The 16219-nt window shown below is 35.0% G+C and overlaps 1 protein-coding gene across 1 annotated transcript; it reads left to right on the forward strand.

Annotated features, from left to right (window-relative positions):
* Nucleotides 1-12009: 12009 nt before the first annotated feature.
* Nucleotides 12010-14567, forward strand: LOC141665075 (uncharacterized). Its single transcript, XM_074471057.1, has 8 exons — nt 12010-12159; nt 12246-12534; nt 12652-12748; nt 13246-13378; nt 13465-13517; nt 13716-13836; nt 13922-14125; nt 14559-14567. The coding sequence occupies exons 1-8, from the start codon at nt 12010-12012 to the stop codon at nt 14565-14567; spliced, it is 1056 nt and encodes a 351-aa protein (XP_074327158.1).
* The last annotated feature ends 1652 nt before the right edge of the window (nt 14568-16219 follow it).

Raw genomic sequence — 16219 nt, forward strand, 5'->3', positions numbered from 1 at the left:
TAAGCTTAGAGTGGGTCCGATAACCTATGAACAACAACATAAGTCGGAATTAAACCCCGGTCTCTTAAGAAACTAGACTTTAACCATTTAGAGTCCTAACGTTCGCTTTCGCGCTTAACGATTCACTTAAGTCGCTCGAGTACTCTCGGCTCCACCATTTTTAATAAATTAACCATTAAGGGTTTTAAGGAGATTCTTTTGCGAGTACCTTACCAACTGCCTAATCCACTTAACATAATTGTTTCATACCCCAATTAGTCCTTTAAGGTCCTTAACCAAGGTTTCAAAGTAAGGCGAGGGGTAATGGTTCGGTCGCGAAACGCCGTTACTTAAAACGGTCGTTTCTCCTAAACCGTACATCGGAATCAAACGAACTACATATCAAAACGAAGCTCGTAACATGAAATATCTAATCATGGCAATGGTCAAAACCTTACAGGGGGTTCTCGGGTCCTAATGTTATGCACAAAAACAGTCTAAAGAAAATCGGACGTTACGACGGCTATGTTTACGCGATTTCCCAATTTTAAACCATTCAAAATCAACCACAATTCAACCCACAATCACAACCCAATAAAAACTCCATCCAAACTACATCATAACAGCCCCAACAACTCCACATTAACAATTTATACTTATTCCCCACATGAACTAAAAGCTTTACTTAGGTTCATTAACTAATAACCAAGATTTCCAACTCCAAAAATATCACAAAATCAACCCATCTCTAAACACACAATAATCATGCCTCTCACCAACTAAACTACTCATAACAAGCTTTAAACATGATTACAAACCCATTACACTAACCCATCATCTCAACATTAGGAAATCTAAACAACGAACTTAAAACTAAGATCATGAAGAGTTATACCTTCCTTGAAGCTTTTAATCCATGAAAGATCCTTGGAATGCCCATGGAAGCCTTAATCTAACCTCCTACAAGCTTGTTCTTTCAAGGAAATCAAGAACACAAAAATTAATTTCAAGAAAGTACTATTCACCATCTTCTTCCTTGATTTATAGAAAAAGATTGGCTTGGAATTAGAAGCTTAAACTTATAGGAAGTATGTAACTTAACTAGGAGAAGCTAGGATAATTACCTTGTAAAATAGCAAGTGGAGGAGCTTGGACTTCCCATTTCTTAAGAAAGAAGCCGAGAGCTTCATGAAGAAATGGAGGGTTTGGTGTTTTGTGATTTGTTTTGCTTGGTTGCTAGGTTTTTGTTTTGTTTTAGGTCAATTACCCATTTACCCTTGATTTTGTGTGGTTATTATTCCACCACATTTCCTTCCCTCTTATGTCATGCTTGCATCACTTTGTGATATCATCACCCCTCCTTTGTCCTCTTTCTATTGGTTGGATGACACCATCCTCTCTTATCCTTTTGATTAACTTCCTATTTGTTTGCCTAATGACCGCTGATCTGTTATACGGTTCGCTTAACTTTCGTTTTCGTTTATCGTTTGAGGGATCATACCCGGGATCTTATTACTTAGGTTCCCTTAACCTTTCTCCATATATTATATTCCTTTTATGATCCTCTCTTATAATCCTTTAATTTAAATCCTTCTTATCTTGTTACCTTATACTCAATTCTTTCCGTATCTAGCGGATTTTCAGGAAAAATCAAAGTGTTCGGATTTGGATTCTGACGATCTTTACATACACTTATATCCCATATAAAGTACTAATAAAATCTCAGAATATCCATATCAGAACCCCTACATAGTGTGGCATGAAAAGTTTTCTCATTCAGCAAAAACAGTATTCATAAGGGTTTCAAAAATTTCCAAAAATTGGGGTTATTACAGTCTCCCCTCCTTAAAAGGATTCCGTCCCGGAATCAGATAGAAAATGAATAGGGATACTCTCTTAGCATTGCACTTTCTAACTCTCGAGTAAATTTTCCCACATTGTGGTCCTACCACCAAACTTTGCCTAGTTTGATAATCCTTCTCCTAAGCACTTGTTCCTTTTCACTCTATAACCCTTCCTGGTTGCTCCATATAGGTTACGTCGGGTTGCATGTCTATGCGCTCATATGCCCCTATTTATCTGGCATCTGAATTACACTTCCTTAATATTGATACGTGAAACACGTTATGACCTGCTACATGTTCGGGGTTAGGGCTAGCTCATATGCTATCCTCCCAATACGTCTTAATATATCCAAGGGTCCAACAATTCATGGACTTAGCTTTCATTTCTTTCCGAACCTCATCCTTCCTTTCCAAGGGAATACCTATATCAAGACTAGGTCCCCTCCTTCCTATCCCTTGTCCTTTTTGTGTCAAATCAACATACTTCTTATGTCCATCTTGGGCTACTACCAGTCGTCCTCTGATTAAATCTATTAAATCCTTGGTCCTTTGGACCACTGCTGGTCCGAGCATCTTGCGCTCTACATCTTCATCCTAACACAAGGGAGATCGACATTGTCTTCCCTCAAGGATCTCATAAGGCGACATCTCGATAATGACATATGATCTACTGTCGTAAGATAACTTAATCCGTGTTAAGTGATCATTCCAAATTCTTTCAAGTCTATTGCACAGACTCTCATTATAGCTTTTAATATTAGAGCTTTTGCTTCTCAATACCCATTCTTTTCCAGTTCGTAATCGCTACTACCTTCCGTTCCTAATATTATACTGGTTATACTTTTGCTCGTTAGCGTTCTATAACCTTTTAATAACCATGCCAACCTTAGTATCACGAATGTGTTTCCATTCCGAATACTACCACAACTTTAGTACTCCTTTTTCAGCTGTTTCTATTTTCGAAAGCTTAATCCTTCATATAGAAGTAAAAGAATTTATTGAGAGATCACTATGATCATGAACACTTGTTATATCGCATAGTTAGTACAGAAGGTGGCCAGCCTTTAGTACTTGACAAGCAATTAAACAATAGATGGTATCCTACTAGGCTTCTATCACACAAATAGATAGTCATTCGGCAATACCTCCCCTTTCTGGAAGGGTTGTTCTTCTCAGCTTACATGAAATGAAAAGAAGAGAAAAGGACGAACTGAAGATAATTGTATATATAAAATATACTACCACAAAATATCTGGCTTGGAATCTACCTCTGAACTATAGAGGTTTGTCATAGGAGAACAAAACATATATGTATTTATATCAACATCAAGTATTATAGCATCGTATTTCACATGCCTAAATATTTTTGCTATTCCGTCCATCATTCTATGGACCCATGCTCTTCCTCGAGCTTATACACAATCACCTTTGAAACTCCCTCGATATCGAAAATCGAATCTGGGATCTCATTCTAGACATCATCGTTACTAGAATTCTATGCTTGCACCGCAACCTTCCTCGTATAATAATACGACTCTCTATTGATAAGAAAGAATAAATATTCAATAGGTAGATACCCTACTTAATTAGTCTATCAATGATAACTTATACCCTACCACGACCCGATTAGTGGTACTCAATCTCAACATCCATTCCAATACAACTCTCACGGTTGTAATCAGCTCATTACTCGCAGAATCATTGCTACATTACTATGGCCCACCACTGACCTACTGTCGTCATTCACGTTCCATGAAATCTTAATATCTAACCATACGGAGTCCATACATGTCGTATCAAATCCTTCTAAGGAGGTAACATAATCACCATTCATGATTCATGAAGAACACTCCTGATCCTGACATACATACATGACATGAAGCAGATAAAAGTGCAGAAGAGTTTCAGTCAAAGCAACGATAGCAAGTTAATACCATTCTCAATCATATGCCTTCAATAGAAGACTTAACTCAAAGGTTCGTTTAGTCCTTTTTGAAATATGGTCCTGGATTATTCTCAAGATAGGACCTTCTAAGATAGATAACCGCTCATGGCGATTACACGAATTAAACCTTTACCAACTACTATTACGGTTGGGTATTGCACAGTCATCAGAAGGAATGTCAATCTTCCAAACCATAATACAACCTTCACAGCTTTAACCATCATCACTGTATTCTTTTGGTACAAGCGCCTATAATTATCCTTTTACCTTTAAAGTGTCGGCCACCTCTTTGGCCTTTCCTGATAGTAATAGTTCCTTATAATCAATGTCTTTTAACCGCCTTCAACTAAATTTTCTACCTCATTTTAATCACAGCTTATGTGAAGATGTTTTCCTTAAAATCTAATAAGTAAAAAAAAATATCACCATCTTTTTCCATAAGTTATTGCCTCAGTCTTTAGAGGTTAATCACTGTCACGACTGACTTTCAATCATACTTAGAACATCTTTTATCTTAGGCTCTAATTGCCCTGAACAATTTCGACCTTTACTGGTTCGATCCATACTCTCTCGTGGTTTAACACGTGCCCCACTTGGCATCATTATAATTACGTCATATTCCCTTTATCAACATTTCTATTCTTGAGAATTTTGAATATTACCTTTCTCCTTGTAAAACCTCTAAGGTTATCCTTGAATCGTTCCTCCTGTATTCCCTAGATACAGGGCATATCAAGATACCATTTATTAATACCAGAATCATTGTCTATATACTTCTAAAAAATTTCTCCACTGATCCTTAAAGGTTGTTATTACCTTAATCCTTTCCAATTCATACTGTCAAAACTCATACTATCCCTATTAAGGATGAAATGCCAACCTTTATGCATTCCCCTAGGATTCGTTTTAAGTTACCGATGTTCTATCCTTAATTCCACCTTTAAAAAGGGTACATGCATCCTTCCATGGATAAATCAAGTCATACATCCCTGATAGGGGTGTCTTATTCAATCATTCCCACCTTGATAGTATATGCCTAATTTTCACAATAACATTTGTATTCAAAATGAGGTCAATCAATATGGCCTCCAAAAGATAACAACGGTTATCCGCTTTTCTTGCCTAATTTGGTAACGATAACAAGGATGTTCTGGAAGATATTGGTCGTGTTCAACGTGAACCTCTTCTTAATAATTCCTTATTTACTTTTGTTGTTTAATTCAACAGTCATCTCAATGTTGGGATATCTCTCATTCCTGGTGTCTCCCTTCCTGGGTATCATGCCACCGGTCTTACATATACTTCATATTCTTGAAGGTCACTTCCTTCATCCAATTTTCTTAATTTCGTACTTCCTTGTCTCCTCAGTCTATCCGCGTCTCAATATTTATCCTTCGAACTATCTCAAGGTTTCCTCAAATCCTCCCAACTTACAGGGGATAAAATATATGTATCTCTTATGCCCTCAACCATCAATTTTAACTCATGGTGAATCATCCTCATCCTGACGAATGCATACTTTCTATTTCTATTGCTACAAGTCTTTAAGACTTCCTCATACCTAACTCCCTTATCATACCTCAAACTCTATTGCCTTTTTATTTCTTTCCACTTCAGTCTCCCTTTATTTTCCTTTCTCTTACAATCATTATTTCATGAACCCACTAATCATTGACTTCAAGCATCACATCGTTCTGGGATTCTTGTCATCAGAACGAATCTTGACAACTTTTACAACTTAGCTTCATATTTCATCATACTCGTCCGCCTTTGTTCTGACTCTAAAGCTTTTACACTATCTCCATAACCTCGGGAATTACTTTCCCGAAACAATTGACTGAACTTTAATCAGTTTATTCTAACCTCTGGCTCCGTGCCTTTCTTGGTCTTTCACCAGTGGGTGGCCTCTCTCTTAGGAGGGTAAGTGATAAAACAGTCTTTTGTGATTCGTCAATCATTTAGAATCTCAAATGATTCCTATATTTCCTTTAGCCAGGCTCTTGCCTCGACTGGGTCAACCTGTTCCTTGGAACTCTGAGAGCTTAGTGATTTAAAGGTCATGAAAGAATTTCCTACCGCATTGTTTCCTCAAGGTGGTGGTTGGGGATAATAGTCTAAGTTCTCTTTAGACAGGTCCATGAATTGTCGTATAGGAGAACCGTCTCGGGTCTCCTTTCCTTACTCGACTTTCTGTTTCCTTAGTATGAAATGTTTCATCCTTCTCCCATACTTGAGGTTATTTTATACGTTAAAATCCTCATTTTCCACTTCATTATGTTATGGGTTCTTTCTTTCTTGATGGCAACCTCCCTGACTATCACATTCAGGGTTTGCCCTAAATCCTATTCCTCAAACTATGGCTCTCATCTAAGTTCTCATTCTTAAGCTCTTGAACTTTCGGAACCCAAATTCTATAGAAATACCTCATTATTCCCTTATCATCTTTCTCAGTATTAATCTCATATTTATTTGTTGGCTCTCTGCCTTCATTCATCACCTTTTTCTGGCACAATATGCTCTTTTCCAATAATTCGGTCTCTATTGCAATCTCAAACAGCTTTTCGGTACCGGCTCCGGTTACCTTCACTTCTATTTCCATTTTCTCAAAATCTCTTATAACTCTCTCAAAGACATGATCATCTTGAGTCTCTCCTTTTTACTAAGGGCATCAGCCACCACATTGGCTTTCCCTGAATGATAAAGAATCTCCCAATCATAATTCTTGATTAGCTCTAACCACCTCATTTGGCGCATGTTGAGCTCTCTCTACGGGAAAATGTACTAGAGTACTTATGGCTTAGGTAAATCTCGCACTTCTCTCCATACAAGTAGTGCCTCCAATCTTTAGGGCAAAACTATTGCCACGAGCCCAAGCTCATGGGTGGGGATATCGAATTTTATGTTCCCTTAATTGTCTTGACGCAGACGCGATTATCTTGCTGTGCTATATAAGAAGCACCCTAATTCCTTATGCGAAGCGTCACTTACAAATCACATAATCTCCTTTTTCCATCCGGCAACGCCAACATAGGGGCCGTCACCAACCTTTGCTTTAGTTCTTAAAAGCTGTTCTCGCATTTCTCTGTCTATTCGAACTTCTCAGTCTTACGAGTAAGCCGCGTTAAAGGGGCTACTATCTTTACAAACTTGAACGAACCTCCGATAGTGATCGACCAATTCTACCTCTGGTAGTCGACCTAACCATGGTCATCAATTCCTCAGTGGTCCTTTATTCATTCTTGTCAGGATCCTCCATGGGATCCTCCTCAGCAACTATCCCTTCTAGGACAACATCCTCAACATGAACATCATCCGATCCCGCGTTAGGACGCTCTATCGGATCCATAATCTGATCTCCAATAAGTAATAAAACATCATCGCGTTGTTGCTTTTCAACCTTAGGGTTCGGAGTCCTGCTACCATATACGATAACGAACTACGCTTCTATCACGATATTTATAAGGGTTCCCATAAGGGTTTTAACTGTCAGTACTACGTTAGGTAGCCTGACTATGAACTTGGCAAGAGTTCTTATTATCTTAGTGAACTTATTATCTTAACGTCACATCATCTCTGAGGTTTATAACGCTTAGCTCTGATACCATTTCTGTAACACCCCCAAATCTGGGGTCGGGGATCCGGGTTGTCACGAGTTCCATTTCCCTTAATAACACCCAATCTTAATAAACAATCAACTACTCCGTACTGTGACCCCACAATAAACACACACACCACAAGTTATAGTCTCAGAGATGAATATCCAAAACTAATCACAAGTCGTTTTATTCCACAATTATATGCCAATGCACCTTAAACAGGTTTCTGAATAAATTTACATTTCTTTGCCATTATTACAATTCATGATATACATAAGTCTGGTATATTATTAGTTGAAAGCCTAGCCTATTGGTAGTTCCTACCTCAGCTACAGCGACATCAACGCCTACAAGAAACTGCGGAATGTTTCCTAATCGCTTGCGAATCGGGAGCTTGGTCCTGTTCATCTTTTCTATCTGTTGTTGTGTGATGAAAGAAGAAAGCAAGGGTGAGCAGCAAGCCCACCAAAATAATATGTATAATGATTAACAATATATGAGCCTTCTCATAGTACTCATGAAAGTCTTGGTCAAAAGAAATGAACCAAGTTGGTATCTTAATGCGATGAAGTCGCAAAATATTCAGTATATATATATACATATATACTTTTCAAAATATTGGAAGTCCTCTTCCATGCATAATATACACAGAGTTCCAGTTTATAACTCTATAAAAATATCGTTGCAAGGTGATCACATATATCTACCCTTGTCTCAACGTTTTTCTGAAAATCTTTGATATGCATAAGATAATCATTTACTAGATATAAGTTTAAAAGATGAAGTTACAAGATACCCCAATATACTTATATCTTTCCAAATACTACTTGAACTACCACCATTCAAGTTATAATTAGTTTCAAAAGTTCATCACATAGATGAGACTACAAGACAAGATTTGAATAGATTCAATCTTTGAAATATTTTGAAGGAAATGAAGTTATGATATACTTCAATAAGTCCCGATATATATATATACACCTATATATATACATACGTTTCCTGAAAACCTCTGTCATGTAAAGTATGAACAGAATTGTAATATCCAATAAATTTGGAAAGGAAAGAATTTTGGCATAAACCTGATATCTTGCTGATCAGGAAAAGATACCAATAAGTAACCTTTTCTACTAGTAGATGGACGAATTCCCCACTGGTCATCACCCTGGTCGCAATAGGACCTTATGCTGAACTGCCACTCAGCCACTTATGCATTTGATGGACTCCCACTGAGCCACTTACACTATCATGGACGCCCACTGAGCCCATGTTGCTTATGCCGACTCGATAGATGGACTTACTTCCCGAACGTTGGGTAAGTAATCAATTCATTTACCAAAACTGCAACCTTGTTGTGAATATAAAATACACCACAGAGCCGGATCCCTCTGGTTTTGAGCGAGTATTTAAATCCCCTTTAAAAAGGAAGATCATAAATATAAAAATGAGTTTTGGGATCCGCTCTAACTTTTAAAAATCATTTTGAAGACTCGAAAACACTTTAAGGAGTGGTTGGAGCAATGCTGATTTAATAAAATAAATCAGTCCCAATGTATTTAGAAAATATCTGAATATTATTATTTAAATAATATTCCCATAAAGAATAATTGAGGTAGAAGTTGGAAAACTTATACTTGAAATGAATAGTAAATAATCAAAGATATACTTATACGAAAGTAATATCTTTATTTGAATAATCAAAAGTAAGTTTGATTATCGAACATTATTCTTTAATAAAATAAAGAATATTAAATAATACGCGGAGTCATAATACCTCGAATGAATAGTATAAATAATATTCATTAAATAAATAAAGGAGTCATACATCCTCAAATGAATATCCAAATAATAATCATTAAATAATATAAACTGAGTCTTAAGCCCTCGAATGAATATTCAAAATAATATTCAATTAATACAATCAAAGGAGTCATAAGTCCTCGGATGAATATTCAAAATAATATTCAATAAATAAAATAAAGTTAAAGTTATCGAATAAACCTTATTCGATTAATAGTTTTAAAAACTATAACCATATATATATAAAATATATATAATATTCTCGGGAACATCGACTCCCGGTTTAGAAATATGTTCACCTTTTTATCCCCTATACTAAGGGTAAACTCAAATACCGCTTATCTCTAGCATAGGTATTATGCAACTATAAGCATTTGAACCAACAGATATATAAATCAAGCATATGAAACAGGCATGCATATATACCATATCACATGCTACAATATATCGCAAGAATTTGCTAATAACAAATATGCATTTATCACAAGATCATGCATATGCAGATATACATCACAACAACAGTATAACGGGTAGAAAACTTGCCTGAGTGCTCCCGGATAGACTTAAACTTAGAGTGGGTCCGATAACCTATGAACAACAACATAAGTCGGAATTAAACCCCGGTCACCTAAGAAACTAGACTTTAACCATTTAGAGTCCTAACGTTCGCTTTCGCGCTTAACGATTCACTTAAGTCGCTCGAGTACTCTCGGCTCCACCATTTTTAATAAATTAACCATTAAGGGTTTTAAGGAGATTCTTTGCGAGTACCTTACCAACTGCCTAATCCACTTAACATAATTGTTTCATACCCCAATTAGTCCTTTAAGGTCCTTAACCAAGGTTTCAAAGTAAGGCGAGGGGTAATGGTTCGGTCCCGAAACGCCGTTACTTAAAACGGTCGTTTCTCCTAAACCGTACATCGGAATCAAACGACCTACATATCAAAACGAAGCTCGTAACATGAAATATCTAATCATGGAAATTGTCAAAACCTAACAGGGGGTTCTCGGGTCCTAATGTTATGCACAAAAACAGTCTAAAGAAAATCGGACGTTACGACGGCTATGTTTACGCGATTTCCCAATTTTAAACCATTCAAAACCAACCACAATTCAACCCACAATCACAACCCAATAAAAACTCCATCCAAACTACATCATAACAGCCCCAACAACTCCATATTAACAATTTATACTTATTCCCCACATGAACTAAAAGCTTTACTTAGGTTCATTAACTAATAACCAAGATTTCCAACTCCAAAAATATCACAAAATCAACCCATCTCTAAACACACAATAATCATGCCTCTCACCAACTAAACTACTCATAACAAGCTTTAAACATGATTACAAACCCATTACACTAACCCATCATCTCAACATTAGGAAATCTAAACAACGAACTTAAAACTAAGATCATGAAGAGTTATACCTTCCTTGAAGCTTTTAATCCATGAAAGATCCTTGGAATGCCCATGGAAGCCTTAATCTAACCTCCTACAAGCTTGTTCTTTCAAGGAAATCAAGAACACAAAAATTAATTTCAAGAAAGTACTATTCACCATCTTCTTCCTTGATTTATAGAAAAAGATTGGCTTGGAATTTGAAGCTTAAACTTATAGGAAGTATGTAACTTAACTAGGAGAAGCTAGGATAATTACCTTGTAAAATAGCAAGTGGAGGAGCTTGGACTTCCCATTTCTTAAGAAAGAAGCCGAGAGCTTCATGAAGAAATGGAGGGTTTGGTGTTTTATGATTTGTTTTGCTTGGTTGCTAGGTTTTTGTTTTGTTTTAGGTCAATTACCCATTTACCCTTGATTTTGTGTGGTTATTATTCCACCACATTTCCTTCCCTCTTATGTCATGCTTGCATCACTTTGTGATGTCATCACCCCTCCTTTGTCCTCTTTCTATTGGTTGGATGACACCATCCTCTCTTATTCTTTTGATTAACTTCCTATTTGTTTGCCTAATGACCGCTGATCTGTTATACGGTTCGCTTAACTTTCATTTTCGTTTATCGTTTGAGGGATCATACCCGGGATCTTATTACTTAGGTTCCCTTAACCTTTCTCCATATATTATATTCCTTTTATGATCCTCTCTTATAATCCTTTAATTTAAATCCTTCTTATCTTGTTACCTTATACTCAATTCTTTCCGTATCTAGCGGATTTCCGGGAAAAATCAAAGTGTTCGGATTTGGATTCTGACGATCTTTACATACACTTATATCCCATATAAAGTACTAATAAAATCTCAGAATATCCATATCAGAACCCCTACATAGTGTGGCATGAAAAGTTTTCTCATTCAGCAAAAACACTATTCATAAGGGTTTCAAAAATTTCCAAAAATTGGGGTTATTACAATTCGGGATTTTATTGTTGTCGGTCTTTATCGTACATATTTAAAAAAAGTATCAATTAGCATCAACTTACCAGATTGAATAAGATAATTGATGAATAATTAGAGAATCAATCGGGACCATATTGTTGGCAATCTTTATCATACAATTAAAATAGAGTATCAATTAGCATCAATTTACCAGTTTGAATAGTAATCATAACCTATCAAGTTGCATATATCATTTACAAATGCATTTAAATTTCATGCCTTGAGATAAACATCAAACATACTCTGACACTAAAAATAAAACTTTGGGTTTCCTCTCAATTTGTTCTCTCTAAAAACATCATCGATTGGTAAGAACTGATCTAATATGTTAACATTATTTCTTCATCGTGCATGCTGTCAATTTTTGTTAATATTTTGTAGGCTTTAATTCCTCAATTGTTAATGCTTGACACTTTGTTTAATTGACTTGAACAAAAGCTTCAATGGAGTCTGCAGTATTCAATCTTATTGAAGACCTTGACCAATCGACTACCAATTGGAAGATTAAGGCTAGAGTAACTAGGATGTGGACCATCGTTAGCTCTGAGAATGGATCAGTCAAAGGATATAATGTCATTCTGCTTGATGATAATGTAAGTCTTATGTTCTAAAATTTTATTATGGTTTTACGTAAAATCCTACCTTCTTTTGTATACCAAATGTAACATCTTTTTTTTAGAATAATCACGTCCATGCATTTGCTTATCCCAATATTTGGAATGGATTCAAAAATCCGGTGATTGAAGGAGGCGTTTATGTTTTTGACCAATTTTCTGTGAAAGATGCTGTCGGTAATCTGAAGCCTGTACAAGCTGATATTTGCATCAGATTTTCACAATATACTACGGTCACCATTGTTGAAGACGATGGCATGATTCCTGCCTACAAATTCGAATTTCTGGATTTAGGTGATCTTTTTGCCGAGGCCAGCAAATATCAGCCACAACAACAACATGAATTTGCTATAGGTGACCTTAATATAATACTATTTTGGTTCAGATTATTAGTTTTTTAAAATGCGTACCTTAATATTTCACTGCATTTTATCTTTCACTAAATTAAATATATTTCTCTGTTTAATTTAGATGTAATTGGAGTTATTGAGGATTTTGAACCTCTAACGAAACTTGACACAAAATTTGGCATGCGAGACATTGTTAAATTCAGGATTTGTGATTTCAGGTTTGTCGAATGTTTTAATATTTATCCTGTAATTTTAAATATTTTCTGAGTCTGCCTCTAATGTGGAAGTTTTATATCCTGAAATATATGTTCATTTTTCAATATAGTAATCAGCATAAAGTTAGTGTTTGGGGAGATCTTGCTGTGTTGGCCAATAACATTTATACTAAGGAACTCTAGTCTCCAGTCATTGCAATAATAACGAGCACAAAAGTTACAACTTTCATGAGTAAGTTCTCTTTAACTACTTAGTATAAATGACCTTGACATTATACAATAATTTCCTGAACTATATTGCTTTGATTTAGATACTGTGCAGATTGGTACTTTGCCATCTTCAAAATTGTAACTCAACCTAGAAGATGAATATGTGACTGATATGAGGATGAGGTACTACGATTAAGAATTATAATAATTACATAATTACAGCACATTTGCATGTTTAATAACAGTTGATAGGAGGCTGAGTTAATAAACATCAATGTTTACCTTTGTAGGTTGAAGGAGGAGGGATATTTGGCAAAGAGAGAAAAATATCTTAAGGCGGCAAAATCTAAATTTGTTCAAACCTTTATGGAAAGAATGACATTAAAGGATCTCAATGAAAAGCTGACATATGATGACTTGAAGGTTTTATAACCTTTATAAAATTTGCACGACACAACCATATTGAATATGATTTATTTTTCAATCTGGACTTTTTTCACTTCATACAGAAAAGGATATACACCACGTTCTCAGTTTTTAAGGTGGATGAGGATGTAGCATGGTGGTTTTACAGTTGTAACAAATGTCAACAAGAGGTTGAGCAGTTTGACAGGAGATTTTGATGTAATAATTTCCCTCACATAATTCCGGTTGCCCCTAAAAGGTAGAACAAATTAGAGTTATATCAAAAATTTATTATGCTTTATTTTGTATTAAAGTCAACTTTCAATACTTATCACATAATTCCTTATAAATTCAGGTTTCGTATCATGGTCCTTGCCGCAGATGATACATTTTCATGTAATGTTATGCTCATGGACCGAGCTGCTAGAAGGATTGTTGGCACAAGTGCAGCAAAAGCGTATAATGATTTTGAGAATGTATAAATTCATTACAACAAAGCAGATCCAATGTAATGTTCTAAATTATCAATTAAAGTGTTTAATAATTATTACATTGTCTCAGGCTCCTGAAGAAGGCCTTCCTCGGGTACTTAAAGATTTGGTTGGAAAGGAAGTCACTGTCATTATTCAGTTGAACAAAGCAAATGTAACTGAAGATAGTACCATATTTGATGCAAATAACATATTTGACACGACTATACGGAGTCCAAGTCCATCTGAATCTGCACATATATCAGAATCTTCCTCCATCAACTTTTCCGTTAATGTAAGTTTGGTTTTTATATGTTATAATACTCGAACCATTATAATTTTATAACTTTTAGTCTTCCAATAAATCTTTATAAAGCGTAATTATTTTTATGTTGGTCTGTCGATCTTGATGCCATTGATCATACTCTAGGCTCTGCAAAATCAGTTACCAAAAAAATTAAAAAGGTAAGATACATTTATGCATTGTATTTTGTTTTTTTGCATTAAATCACTTACATTCCGTTCATTAATTATCCTTAGAAGTTTTAAGATAAATTGTTTATTACATTAAATTTAAAGGATTACATATTGGTTTTGGTTCTTGACGTAAGTCTGAGTTACATTATAATTTGATTGGTATAAATATATTAATAAGTACCTATATTCTATAAGTTTTTTCTGTTGTTTTGGTCATATTTTAAGAATTTTTAATTTGATAAAATTTGCAGGAGAAGTAATACAGCAGTTTATCACAAAATTATTTTGCTTGATGTTATGTACGAAAGCTGGATTGGATCGGTGTTTAGCATTTCTGAATTTCATTTTAAATAATGACCATTATCAAGTTGTGATCATCATATTCTATCTTTCATAACTTTGTTTTCCGGAATTGATGCAAATGAATTTTGCAGATTGGACAAGTTGTACGTACTATGATCCAATTTCTTTCAATTTCCAGAATTTCTATAATAATTTCCTTCAATACTTTATATCATTATTAAGGATTGCTTCATATATTTATCTATGTAATCCGGTACTTAGATTCTTTTTTTTTTAGTTTTCTTTAATTCTATCCGTTGTATAAATTATTAAACTTAAGATATAAAAGATTGACCAATTATTTATACTCCACAAGTACTCAATCAAACTTTTCGATGATAACATTATAACGCTATAGTTTCTCGAGAGTTATGAATAAATGTTTTATTTACTACATGAACTCAATAGAAATTTAATTTGAATGGTACGGAAGATAATAAAATTTAGATGCATAATCCAAATTTAAACCAATAAAATCCATAAGATTAATACATCATCTTTCAGACACAAAATACTCGATCACATTCATCTACTTTCCAATTTAATAGAGATTAAACACACAATTCGATAACTATATTGAATATTAAGTCTTCTTGATGAAAATTAAAAACCAAGGTATCATCTTTTTCCAGCTCATTATCTGTTGTAAATTGGTTCCATCCAGCAGAGAATCGAGGCAATCCAGTAGTAACCTTAATATTCCATGTTAGAAGACCCCTCCTCAAGGTTACATTTTCACCATTTATCCATCTCCTACCATTTGGCTGTATAGCTGTTGGGATATACTGCAAAAAAATATCATTTTTGAATTAATTAGCCACAACACAAGTGAAATTTATATTGTATTTGTGAAAATATTGTAGGTGAATTGAAGGATTAGTGTAACAATACCGCTCCATGACATGTATTGTTCACATTTGAAGTTGTCAGCGTTGTGGTGAACTGCATCGCCATTACTTGATCATTTTCCTCATCAATTACACCTTCTTCTACAACATCTTCTGCTGCTCCTTCAATATCCATATCAAAGATTTCTTCTTCTTCTTGCATTCCTGCTTCAGGAATTTCTGCAGCATCATCAGTGTCAACAATCTGTTCTATTTCCGCAATTCCACCTTCAAGCTCTTCATTAACATCTGCAGACAATTAAGAAAATGTATTAAGATGAATATTTTCATAAATAGCTTCTCCATTATTAGTGAATGAGTGCATTGCTTCAATAAGTCTTAACATTTTAACAAGAATATTATATGACTAATATTTGGTATCCTAATTACCAGACAAATTAAATGATATACAGTACTTAAAGTATTACCATTTCTTGATGAACATCTGACAGGTAATTTTTCAATTTTTGAACTATCAAAAATGATAGTGTGAAACTTCCTAGATCCTCTGTAGCTAAGCAACATAAAATCCTTCCTCTGGAACATTTTATCATTGACTAGCTCCAGTAGATCAGAAATCTTCCCAGTAGATTCAGAGTACTGACAATTGTATATCATTCCATTCTTTAACATCAACTATACTTTGACAGGTATTAACTGTCCAAAAGAGGTGTGAAACTTTT

The sequence above is a fragment of the Apium graveolens genome, chromosome 6 (assembly GCF_009905375.1).
Source record: "Apium graveolens cultivar Ventura chromosome 6, ASM990537v1, whole genome shotgun sequence".
Taxonomy (NCBI): Eukaryota; Viridiplantae; Streptophyta; class Magnoliopsida; order Apiales; family Apiaceae; genus Apium; species Apium graveolens.

Coding starts and splice junctions, on each gene's coding strand:
- LOC141665075 (XM_074471057.1), top strand. CDS start 12,010: ATGGAGTCTGCAGTATTCAATCTTATTGAAGACCTTGACCAATCGACT. Junction 12,160..12,245: donor TCATTCTGCTTGATGATAAT/GTAAGTCTTATG, acceptor TCTTTTTTTTAG/AATAATCACGTCCATGCATT. Junction 13,518..13,715: donor GTGGATGAGGATGTAGCATG/GTGGTTTTACAG, acceptor TTATAAATTCAG/GTTTCGTATCATGGTCCTTG.